General features: G+C 40.6%; 1 protein-coding gene across 7 annotated transcripts in view; it reads right to left on the bottom strand.

The window, feature by feature from the left end:
• Positions 1 to 12,935, bottom strand: part of KIDINS220 (kinase D interacting substrate 220) — a 58,849-nt gene that overhangs the window by 27,114 nt on the left and 18,800 nt on the right. For all 7 annotated transcript variants that reach the window (XM_028722486.2, XM_028722488.2, XM_028722489.2 and 4 more), the window contains exons 10-22: positions 12,779 to 12,877; positions 11,161 to 11,259; positions 10,589 to 10,766; positions 9,073 to 9,237; positions 8,541 to 8,720; positions 7,750 to 7,915; positions 6,704 to 6,855; positions 5,630 to 5,919; positions 5,141 to 5,281; positions 3,991 to 4,234; positions 3,750 to 3,838; positions 2,799 to 2,943; positions 1,433 to 1,595 (exon numbers count right to left, since the gene is read on the bottom strand). In XM_028722486.2, coding sequence (XP_028578319.1) covers positions 1,433 to 1,595; positions 2,799 to 2,943; positions 3,750 to 3,838; positions 3,991 to 4,234; positions 5,141 to 5,281; positions 5,630 to 5,919; positions 6,704 to 6,855; positions 7,750 to 7,915; positions 8,541 to 8,720; positions 9,073 to 9,237; positions 10,589 to 10,766; positions 11,161 to 11,259; positions 12,779 to 12,877 — 2,111 coding nt within the window. The remainder of the gene's footprint in view (positions 1 to 1,432; positions 1,596 to 2,798; positions 2,944 to 3,749; positions 3,839 to 3,990; positions 4,235 to 5,140; positions 5,282 to 5,629; positions 5,920 to 6,703; positions 6,856 to 7,749; positions 7,916 to 8,540; positions 8,721 to 9,072; positions 9,238 to 10,588; positions 10,767 to 11,160; positions 11,260 to 12,778; positions 12,878 to 12,935) is intronic.

Below are 12,935 nucleotides of genomic sequence, written 5' to 3'. Positions count from 1 at the left end.
CTGGGGTGCAATAATTTCAGGGTTTTTTGTTGGGGGAAGGGCTGCTGCTGTTATGGATATTATTTTTTTGCATCTTTATTTTTAGATCATACTATGATTTATGTTGAAATTGTTTGGTTTGGCTGTGCACCTGTTGATGTGTTTTATTTATTGTTTATGACTAATTTTCTTATGCATGTAATTATGTGCATTTCTTCATGTCAAAACCATGCTCAAGGTGGCTTACAATTATGTAAAGGTGGCACACGAATGAAATGATGAATGAATGTATCAAAGAAGAAGAAGAGGAGTTTGGATTTGATATCCCGCTTTATCACTACCCGAAGGAGTCTCAAAGCGGCTAACAATCTCCTTTCCCTACCTCCCCCACAACAAACACTCTGTGAGGTGAGTGGGGCTGAGAGACTTCAGAGAAGTGTGACTGGCCCAAGGTCACCCAGCAGCTGCATGTGGAGGAGCGGAGACGCGAACCCGGTTCCCCAGATTATGAGTCTACCGCTCTTAACCACTACACCACACTGGCTCTCAGTGGGATACAAAGGAGTATCCCAAAAGGGAATAAGGACACACAGAAGGTAGTAAATGTGTTTAATCCCATACTTAATATTTGTGCAATGTGTAACACGTAACAAGTTTTTGAAGAACTTAACGTGCATTACCTAGTCATAATCCTTATATCTACTCTATGGGGTGAATCAACGTCATTATCCCACACCCCATGGCAGAGGTGGACAACTGCCTAAAGCAAGCCTATTCAGTTCATGGCAGGGTAGAGATTAAAATTAGTTACTATGCAACAACTAATAACTATACTACAACTATTCCTTACATTTATGTTCCCAAGAAGATTTGGATAGATAGAGGGGATAATACCATTAGATTATGTTATATCGTGTCCCTGTTGCTTTTCCAATGATGGACAAAAGAAAAAACTAGAAGACAGCGACAGCCATTAATGCCTTACTCTTTTTATTTAACAGATATAATTATACTCCATTCTGTTAACGAATCATAGCACCTAATCCAGGCATGGCCGAACTTGGCCCTCCAGCTTTTTGGGGACTACAATTCCATCATCCCTGACCACTGGTCCTGTTAGCTAGGGATGATGGGAACTGTAGTCCCAAAACAGATGGACGGCCAACTTTGGCCATGCCTGTATCTTTTAGCATAGTAATTAAGAATCACAAGTTATAGTAATCAAAAATAGTAATAGCATATCACAAATACTCACACCTTATTTTGTGAGTTTGAAGCATTTGCCCCAACAAAGCAAAGCATTCAGACTGCTAATTTGTAAGTACCGGAACACCAAAATAATTTACTCCCATTTACTGTGGACATTTACTTTCTCTCACCCAGGAAACAAAGATAGTTAAATCCTGACTTTTGAACACCCACCAACAAATGGAAACTTCAAAATCACACCTACCTCTCATAGATCGTTTTTAAAGTTAGCTGATCTGGAACACCTTCTGTTTCTTCCAGATACAATATGAGCCAAGAGGTCCTGTATGGCCACTGTTCTGTCAAGTTGATCCAGCTAGCCAGTCTATCCCAGTTGAAAGTGATCTGATTAGCTCTCAGTAAACGACCTTTAAAATATGAAAGGCTGTGTAGGTAAATTTCAAAATCCACAGCTGAGCCATACCTTTATTTGGAGCAACCAAAATGTCACCAACAACCGAGCAAGTTCTGAGTTCACAGGAAGGAACTTAATGGCCACATATGGACGTGACGCAAAGTCACAAGTTGGTTTAGCCGTACCGTGCAGAAATCCTTCAAGTGTGGCAACAAAGCATACAGCAACTGACTCAGCATTGTATCTAGGCCAGCGCTCATGGTTTGTTTTCCCCAAAACAAACCACAGTTAGGAAATCGGGAATAAACCTTGCCTGATTTGAAACCACATTTCATTTCTCTTCCACAACAGGTTTCCCCTTTCTTTCTCCTCCCACCAGCCTTCCAACATCTGATTCTGGAGATGCATGGAAGGCTATAGGAGGGAGGGGAAGAAGTGGAAGCCCCACTGCGAGAGTAGAAGCTCGTTCTGTTCATGCACAGATAAATGTGCCCCCATGTACTTTATACTATCTATGCTTTGCTTTTCTCAAGTTAGCTTCTCTGATCATACCAGAGGCAATTTGTTGAAAAACCTGATCATTCTGTAATTTTTCAGCCAACTTCACTATTGAAGGATGATAAAAAGCTCTTGATTGAACCCAAAAAGCCATTATGCCACAGCAGGCATGCCGCCTTGTCCCTGCAACTTCGAAGGCCCGGGGCTGCATGACATCAATGCGGTGTGCACACATGACATCAGCACGCCCTGTGTGGCCACCACAGAACTTTGTGTGGGCCCAGCCCCTTCAATGAAAATTTGAGGCCTTGGCCCTCACAGCCCCAAATAGATGGCGCCCCTGCACCACAGGTTGATCATCAACCGTAAATAGAAAATCATGCAACTCCAGCAGCCATAGTTTGGCTCCCCTGACACTGCCCAAATTTTCTCTGGATAATTTGACTTTTACGCAGTTTTCATGTTTATCATGAAAACAGTGTGTAATGAATATGGTGTAAATTATTTGATTTCTCATCACCCAAAGTCTCATTTCCATGGCTCACTCTAGAAGACTAGGGAGGAACTGTGGACTTGATCTCCATGAACAGGTAAACAGTTTTTCTTTCCTAAGGCACCTAACGGACTATGATACATGGCTGACATGCTACACACAGCATGGAAACTGTAGGTTTTAAATGCCTCACTTTGATATGTAAATTATAATAAGGAAACACACCTGTCACAGAAACAATATTTAGCAATCGCCTCATAGTCTGCGGGCTAATATCACTGAACCAGTCTTCTGTAACCAAAAGCTTAGTCAGATCAAAAGACATTTGACGTGTAATGGTACGCTGAATTTGTCTTCTTCTGTAAGTGTCCTAATTTTGGGGGGTGGAGAGAGAACACAGGTATTATTTGTATGAACTGTTTTCATGTTTTACTATCTACCCCAAAGGCAAGATGTTATACTAGTGCATTTAGAGGTGAACAGAGTTGGACAAAGACCAGGAGTCACTAACGTACTTCAAAATGTCTCACCAAGAAAAAGTAGGTAGGTATTTCTTGCAATAATTTTCATTTCAGTGACACTTTTAAACAAAGTTAGTGATGTTGCTGTCCACAATATACTATTTCTATATCATAGATTCAAATGCTTATGAGACGTGTAGCTTTCAAAAGTGTGCACCTATGGGGCTTAAAGATTTCAATGTAAGAAACAAATCAGAAATGTACTCGTATGTTTCTTCTGAACATACTAAGCCTACTTGTTAGCAAAAGCTGTATCAAAAAACAACTTCCCAAAGATAATATGGAATTAATATGTCCTATTTTAAGGTTTCTATGCAGATATTTTTTATTATTAGATTTGTTCCACTCTTACTATGTTTGCTTTTGATGTATATATTTTTGTAAGATGCCTTATGAGGGTTTATCTTAAAGACAGGACATTAAATGATCAACATGGTTGATCTGATCTTGCCAAGCACCACTTTCTAGCAGCAATTTGTGGACCCAGTCCAGGGTCCACAAAGCCACTGAGTTCAAAGAATTCTACCACATCTGAAGCCAGTCTATGAATATGAACCCAGAATACATGACCTAAACAGCCATTTGCTAAAATGCATAACAATAATTTACGTGTGTAAATTATGTGTAAAAAGATTTCCAACTGGCCATTTCTTACCCGCCTGTTGAGAGCTGTTTTGCTTCCAAGCTTGGTCACATCTCCCAGGCTATTCTGTGAAACCCTTCGATCAACATCTTCGTGGAATCCTAGGAAATGTCTCTCATTAAAACACATTTTCATTTTACCACACAACAGATGATTTCTACTAAGTGGTAACCGTTCAAATATTTATGCTATCTTTTAAAAAACACACACCACTATTGGCATTTGATGCCTGATTATTTATAATACACTATACCTGCACCATCTGAGTATGGGACGTCTCCATTTGTGGTTGAGGCTACCATCATCTTTTTAGCACTACTGAGTCCACGGCTGTTAAGAAAGACAGGTAAGTGTACGATATTTCTCATGTAATCATGCCCATTTATATTTGAGTCACGGAGCACACTGTTCAGGTTCTGATTAATTGCCTTTATGATGATGTGTGGGTCACTAGCAAAAATTGCAATAAATGGGCCTTTTGAAAACAGGACTCTAACCTGTGAAAAGAAAAAAAGAAAAATGAATGAAATCATTCAAAATTTGTATCCCATGGGTGGTCCAGTCACAGTAAAGATGGCACAAGTGGCTCAGGTAGCAAGGCTTTCATGACACTCCTAGACAGAAGTTGGAAGACCACTAAAGGCTCACCCCGCCCCCCCACCACTGCCCATCTCTTCTGTACTGCCCACTCCCAGTTTAGCTGGAGGTAAAATGTGGAAAGGGGCTGCAAATATGTACTGTGGTGTGGATTGTGAACAGCACACTCATATATTGCCACCACAGGAAGCAAAAGATTCTGCTGAGACACAAAGTTCAACAGGCTATTTTTATGGAACACAGATTGGGTTGGATCCAGAGAAGTACTTGCACAACAGGGCTCTCCCACTTTCATCTTGTCACTTCAGCCCTTTACGCTCTACAAGAAGTTGCCTTCCGGGATATTTTGGGATGTGACTAATGGAACTGCTGAAGGGGGTAGAAATGGCAGAAATCAAGAGGAGGGACTGTTGAAACAGTGCCTTCCACTCATGCAAGGGATTCTCTGGAGCTTGTTGCTGTAGTTTCTTCAGGTTAGCTCACAAAGGGCGGGGGGAATGAAATCACTTTTCAATGTTATAGTTCCAAAACAATTCACACAATCTCTTCAGGCAAAGATCTTAACTTAGGAGCAAGCCCCCGATATAAGTGGAACATAGGCTTGGGCTGTGAGTTCCACTGAAAGCAAGTCAACTCAAAACAGCTAAATTATTCCACTGGTTTTGGTAAGATTTAGTCACAACTACTCAGTCTGGATTGAAACCAAATATAAAGCAAATCTTATTCTCATATACTTGACTGATTTCAGAACACTCAAAGTGTTTGATTGCCCAAGTGCACTCAAAGGTAAAATAGTAGTTACTTACTGTGTCAAGCATCTGTAAAACTTTGTCCTGCTCGCATGCATCCAATCCATCAATAATTACCGCAAGCCTGGTTTGATTCTGAGTAAAGCTATCAATGGTTTTTGCCATCTTTGCCATCAGTTCCACTTCACATTTAAGAACCTATCAAAATAAAAGCAGTGTTAAAACGGTAGTGTTACCATCCTCCAACACGAATCTCATTGAAATGACACATTTTGCTTTCACTGTTTAAAACAGTGAACCCCTTTTGCACAAATGTATTCCTTAGGTTCACCGGGAATTAAATATAAATCAAGTCTGCTTAGAGGTTTTATTTACAATTAAGTAGTGTACAAATTCTATTAAATAAAAAAGACAGAGATGTTCAGTTATATAACTGATGAAGTGCTTTATTCTCATGACTCCCCAGGTTTTAAATTTCAAGTTAAACAAGCATCATACAATTCCAAGCAACTGCCATAGTTTTTATGACAATATAAGAATACTTACTTTCATAAACCCCTCACTTTTCAGCTTGTGTAGCTTTGAAGCAGCACTATGAAGCCGTTTTCTCTGTGAGTTCAAGACTGAGTCCATCACTCGCCACCACGTGCGACAGTTCAAGATGAAGCCCAAACCCACAACACATAGAAATGATATCAGAATAGCATTCACTGTCATGTTTTCAGGATTCACTTTAAAATAAGCTAGAAGAGTGATCCCAGCAACAATGCAGCTCAGAATGAAAAGGAAAATAACGAAGGATGGGAGGCAACAAGTTTTCTTCCATTTCTTTTTACCTATGAAACAAACCAACAACTGCTAAGCACTTTTCTACGTTCAGCAGGAAACTCAAGTACCACCACCAAATTTAACAGTCTGACATTTTAAAACTGAGATGAAATTAGAAGAACAGCAGCTATAGGAGGTTTTTAAGCAGAACATGTCATCGAGGCTTTAGTCAAGATTCCTGCATCGCAGGGCGAGGATCCCAACTCTATGATTCCATGATATTCTTGAAAAATATTAACATGAGGTCCCTTTACATTCCCCCATGGCTTCAAGATGAGTTAGCTGCACAAGTTTCAGAAACCCTTGTCCACGGGTGGAGAACTTGTGGCCCTCCAGATGTTTTTGGCCAAGACCTCCCATCGTCCCTATCTACTAGCCATGCTAGCTAGGGCTGGTGGGAGCTTCCAACAACACTTCTATCTTAGCTATTATATGAACTACACACAGAGGATTGTTTATGAGGCCAGGCTAAAAGAGCAAAAGTAATGCCTCTCTCCTGAGAAAAAATACAGATCCAAAGAAGATCCTGAGGATTTTACAGATCTTTGGAGAACTTCACATTATGTGTTATTCTTTCCACAACTGCTACGTTTCAAACATTTTTATACCATGGGGATATCTGCAGACCTTCTAGCTTCTTCCATTTATTATACGCTTTCTAAATGTTTCAGGGAAAATATATTTGCGAAGCAGATGCATTTTTCCATTGTTACAACAGAAATGGGGAAAAGCAGTGATTTGGTAAAATAATAATAATAATAATAATAATAATAATAATAATAATAATAATACCTTGAGTATCTTCAGTCTTGAATACTCGGAAAAGACGTGTTGCTAAGAAACCAAATTCCCTCTCGCAGGCATCAGAGAGTGTGGCAATCATTTCAGCCATTGAAGTTTCTCCGCCAACACTGGATAGCCTATTGTAATCTGTAAATAAAAATCTGAAGACAAATACATGAAACAGTTTGATTGCTACTGGCTGATAGAATAAGCTTTTTTCTGTCATTAAGATACACATCTTTAAACTACTGGGCTGCTTTTAATACAGTCAACTTCTGCATTTTTATTTGCCACTCCTCCCCTGCTTTTAAAAAACATGCAATGATAGTTCTTAACTTCTACACACTTCTAACAATGTAATACAGGAATTATTTCAACCAAGTGCTTAATCAGGACTCCAGGGTTTAGAGTAGACTCACTAAAATTAATGGGCCTAGATTAGTCATGTTCATTAAATTAAATTGGTTTACAATGAGTAGGTCTACTGCTGGCTGCAACCCCAGATATGTCACAAAGGCATGTCACTCCATGCAGAATTGCAGCCTTAGAGAAAATCCATCAAAGTGTTAGTAACTGTATTTTGATGAAGAGCTTCCTAGCACGCATAGGAAAATATTCTGCAGTTTTACTGGTGAGTTTGCCAGTGATCCCAACAATATTTCTCTCTGTTGCTGCAAGACAAGATCTCAAGGAACCAACCCAGTTAGACATTTAAAAATCCAAATACAGGCAGGCAGACACACACACACAGGATGACAACATTTACACAGCGTTGCCACCTGAGGAATTTCAAAGTTCAGTTCCAAGAGATTGTAGCACAATAGAATGTTGAAAAGAGAATGTTTCCTATTTCTATGCTGTGTGGACAGTCCTACACAGGTAAGTGGCTGCATAGTCAATCTAATTAGTGTATTGGCTAAAGATCCTAGCTCAGTTGATCTCCATGAAACTTGGTCTCAGATGAGCATTTGACTATCAGACATTTTTCTTTTTTAAAGCAGATGCTCTCTGATGTGATTCACAACTAGAAGAACAAGATGTGAGATTATACTAACCTTACAGGTAAGGCTTTAGTTGTTTGCTCTGGCAGCTCAGGTGGGTTCACAAACATAAGTTTAAGAAGCAACTCCATGTAGCCAATATGTCTTGCCAACCTTGTACTTAACACCCATGCCCAATTCCAGTTCTCTCCTTCTCTTCGGCTACCAAAGTATATCACAGCTAGAAGAAGATGTTTTACAAATACCCTCAATGTTAATAGCCGTTATGGGCTTTAAACAGGAAACCAAATCACAAACCCTTTTGACACCAATCACATTTTAACTCTTATCATTGCTATATATTTTATGACAATTATCAACTATTTTCATTTAGTTCCACAGTGTTTCTGGATAAAGCATGACAAAAGCAGTTAGCTCATACTTAACAATCCTAATTCTTAAGTTATGTACACACAATGTTATTTCCCATTTAAAAGCTAGAAGCAATAACACCCAACTTTTCGCAGGCGGGGTGAAAATTTGGGACATGCAAATTTTGGTGCATGCATATTTCTTTATATCATTGTCATTGATAACATCGCGGAACAGTAATTAATAATCTTCAAAATTAATGGAACATTGTATTTCTGGAGCCAAAAGACAGGTACTGGCCTCCTTCTCAATTTTGCAAATATTTGAAACCTGAGTATTGTAAATATTTAGCTACCCTTAATTTTGTGATAATGTACTTGAATACATCATATATTGAAAAGCCACGTTTCACAATTTAGTTCAACATCCGAACAGTTTCATTTCGTGGACTAAATTTCAGCATAGGTTTTTAATAAATCCAATTTAAGACTTACTAAAAAAAACATAGAGCAGTGCCAGCAAGCTCAGTGCCACTGCTATTCCAAGTTTTGCATCCAAAGTGAATGAAAGCAGTAAACCAACGCCACCACACAACAAAAGCGTAAGGACCACAATCAGCCAGGAAAATTGGAACAAAGGTTCAATCTGCTGCCCAGCAAAAGTTTTCATTTCATCTAAAAAAAGAGAAAAGAAAATAATTAATCAAAATTATTCAAATTCCAATAATCAAAAGGTAATTCCAGAGGCGGTTCTCTGTATGGCTACAATTGCTCCCTTGCAGAACAATCTACCATTTTTAAATAAATAAATTACTTTTCCATTAGAAAGCATGATAAGGATGGGGTGACTAAGAAGAGGGGATGGGGGGGGATTAGATTCCATTTGTACTTTAAGGCAAGCCTACCCAATACACATCCTGCAACAATACAATAACTGAAACACAGCCATCCTTAACAATTCTAAGTTCTCCAAATTTCTCAGTGCAGATCTTTCGTATAAAAAAGCATAAACTGGAGTAATTTTTACCTTCAAGTTTCTTGAGCAGAAAAGATTTCCCACTTCCCCATTGGGCATACAGCCCAACACAGATGGGAGGCTGCATAGTTGGCTCACTAAGAATGTCGGCTAGTGCACTGCTATAAAGATCATAACCCAGCATATCTCCATCAGATTCTGTCGGAGATAAGTGTCCTGCAAAACCAAACAGGCTTCATGGAGTAAATTAGTTATGAACGTAAGTATTTAGGTTTTCATACATTGGCAAATCATGACCAGCATGCTTAAAGCAACTTAAAATAAACCACTCACTCTTGAAAAGAAACCCTCATTTCTTTTCATAGTCCCACATAAAATTAACACATTTATTTTCTTTTTGCATGATGTTACCTGAAAGATGGTTTTGGTGCAGTGAGAGCAACACTGCAGGAGTGTACAAACACACACACACACACACAAGTTGTGGAGCGGCCAAACCAGAGTGTATTATCACAGAAAAAGCCACATACATCACATCCCTCTTTTGCTGTGTGTGTGTCAAAAGAACTGCAGAAAATGCACATGCACACAGAAGAGAGGAGCGGTGTGATAAGAAAAGATTGCCACAGCAAGCCACACACACATTAAGGAAAAAGCAGTGGTCCTGGAAGACACACTATTGCATCCAGGAAAATAAAACACACAGAGTGAGAGAACAGGAGAGCACCCACTGCAAGGTACCACTGAGAAGAGGAAGGGCCTCCCCCCCCCCAAATGAACAAGCAGGCTGCTAAAGGTAAAGGTACCCCTGCCCGTACGGGCCAGTCTTGCCAGACTCTAGGGTTGTGCGCTCATCTCACTCTATAGGCCGGGAGCCAGCGCTGTCCGCAGACACTTCCGGGTCACGTGGCCAGCGTGACGAAGCTGCATCTGGCGAGCCAGCGCAGTACACGGAACGCCGTTTACCTTCGCGCTGGTAAGCGGTCCCTATTTATCTACTTGCACCCGAAGGTGCTTTCGAACTGCTAGGTTGGCAGGCGCTGGGATCGAGCGACGGGAGCGCACCCCGCCGCGGGGATTCGAACCACCGACCTTTCGATCGGCAAGCCCTAGGCGCTGAGGCTTTTACCCACAGCGCCACCCGCGTCCCAAGCAGGCTGCTAGAACAACAGTAAAAACAAGCCTCCCTTAGACAAAGGCGAAAAGAACTTCAGTTTCTTTTCAGTGTGGCCTGTCTTTATGTAACTTCTAATTTTCTTCATTCCAGGCTGCCCTCTCCTGAGTGTTGGCTGAATTAAGTTGCTTGGTTGGGAAAGGTGGCCGGGGGTGGGAGGGGGAGGTTTCTTCTTTGGTCCAGGAGCAGCTGTCTTCTCTTCATAGGCTTGTGGAGCTAAAGGGGAGGCTGTGCTGAGGAGGGATAGGTGAACGGGTGGAGAAGGCTGGCTATGTTAGGAGTAGAGTCAGAGAGACCCCCTCTGCTTGCGAGCAACGGTCCTCACTTGACGCCTCGGTCACTTCCTTGCAGCTTGGAAGCTGGCAGATTAAGAAGAAAATGCGCAATACTTACGAGCTCCAAATATCTGAGTTAAAATGCTTTTCTGGTGGCTACAGTCAATGTTGTAAGGCGTCTCTCCAGCTTTATTGGGCCTGTAAAGCAGTCTACCGTCTTTAGGATTTCTCAAAAGCAGTTCTGCAAGCCTACGGCTTCTCCCACGAATAGCAATATGAAGTGGGGTGTCTCCTTTCTGTAACAACAGCAAAAGAGAATGGGTGAGGATGTAGCTATTGTGGAGTAGATCACTTCCTTACTCAAAAGCTGCCCTGACAAGTTCCCTTCACTGCCATCCCTTATCCCCCTAGAACAGGACCTTCCCTTAGTTTTTCCGCTCTCTAAATAACCCGTCTCTTCACTTTGCAAATTCTGTTTCTGTAAAAGGAAAATCCAGGGTTAGGGTTAATTTTACTGAATTATTCTGACAGGTCCTTCTTCTTTACAAGCATGTGTAAAATTAGTTATCTACCTCAATATCATTTTCAACTGCCTTCATTTAATAGAGGACAATGTGCCCTAAACAGTTTGGTGAAAGCATTAGGAACAATAAATTAAAATAAATACAGTGGTTATCAACTAGAGTTTACCTTGTCTACAGCAGAAACTTTAGCTCCTTTGTCAAGCAGAAGCTCAACTATTTCAATATTTCTCATCTTGGTGGCCTTTATAAGAGGTGTTTCTCCATCCTAAAAGCAAAAGTAAAATGGTATTTTGTGAATGCCTTCAAAACAGACAGGCACAACAGGCCTTCTGGCAGCAATGAATTTTGAATTCTGGAACACCTGCATATTTTATGGCAAAAAAAAAAATTAAGTACCCACCACCAGCCTAGAAGTTTGGGGTAATTTTAATTGTAACATAAATTTTTGCTTGTCCTTGGGGTCAAATCTGGTAGCCCAGGTTGTTTTCAAGGCAGATACTCAGTATTACATAATGAAGTTCAGTTATTCCTCAATACATTTACAGAGCAATCTTAACTAGAGGAAAGTGGTGTAACTTGGCTTGGCATAACTTACACCAGCATAAAGGTAAAGGTAAAGGGACCCCTGACCATTAGGTCCAGTCGTGACCAATTCTGGGGTTGCGGCGCTCATCTCGCTTTATTGGCCGAGGGAGCCGGCGTACAGCTTCAGGGTCATGTGGCCAGCATGACTAAGCTGCTTCTGGCGAACCAGAGCAGCGCACAGAAACGCCATTTACCTTCCCGCCGGAGTGGTACCTATTTATCTACTTGCACTTTGATGTGCTTTTGAACTGCTAGGTTGGCAGGAGCAGGGACCGAGCAATGGGAGCTCACCCCGTTGCGGGGATTCGAACCGCCAACCTTCTGATCGGCAAGTCCTAGGCTCTGTGGTTTAACCCACAGCACCACCCGCATCATACATTACTACTATTCGAAATGCTGTTTGGAAGTCTCTGCAAGGGTCTAGGCCCCAGGTTGTGAGGACTGGGCCCTAGGTTGAATGACCAATCTGAACAGGATTTGGAATAGGTTTAAGTCTCTCCTTGCTGGGTCCAGTCCCACCCCTTTTGGGAGAGATTATGCTGGTGTAAGTAATGCAGGCTTAAATTCTGCTGGCTGAGCCCTGGCCAAACTGGGATGAGGGATTTATTCCAGCATAGTTCTGGCTGAGCCTCTGGTGATCCAAGAAAGCCCATGACCCTCTAAATCCAAGCTATCTTATCCCAGCAGATATTGGATTTGGATTGTGCTGTTAAGCATTCCCTTGAAGACAAATTTGGTATGGTGTTTTCCCCATGCAATGAATTATTTCCTTTGCTGATGTTCTAATTTGCAAGGGTAGTTATTGTTAATTAATACAAAGTAAAGCATTTCTCATTAAATTTATTTATGGGAATTTATCTCAGAAGGAAAATTAGCTTAAGTATGTGTATATAGCCTCAAAATGCATTTCAGTTAAGATATTGATTTTCTATTTTTTTAAAGGTGATGCGAAATGCTGGTGATATGTATTTTTAATGTGCTCCACAGGCTTTCTGAATATAGTTTTAAAAGGAAATTTCAAGCACAGAAAAGCAAATATGAACAAACTAGAATTGTACTCAAGTACTCTCTCCTCACATTTAGGGAAGACAACATTTTTAACAAAAATGCCATATTCCGCAACATAGAGAAGACCGAAAAAGCATTGTTGAAAAATAAACCATATCTTGAAGATCAAAGCCATTACATGGTATATTTACCTTTGTACATATTTCAGTGTCTGGGTTGCACTGCAAGATATCTCTAACCATAGTAGCATTTCCTTTTTCAACAGCCCAGTATAAAGCAGTTTTATTATCCTACAAATAAACAACATATTTGAGAAGCACTTTAAATGCAGTCAAACTAACTTCACAA

This window comes from Podarcis muralis, chromosome 3 (genome assembly GCF_964188315.1).
Source record: "Podarcis muralis chromosome 3, rPodMur119.hap1.1, whole genome shotgun sequence".
Taxonomy (NCBI): domain Eukaryota; kingdom Metazoa; phylum Chordata; class Lepidosauria; order Squamata; family Lacertidae; genus Podarcis; species Podarcis muralis.
The sequence above is the reverse complement of the archived record's forward strand: the minus strand, read 5'-3'. Positions and strand labels throughout refer to the sequence as shown.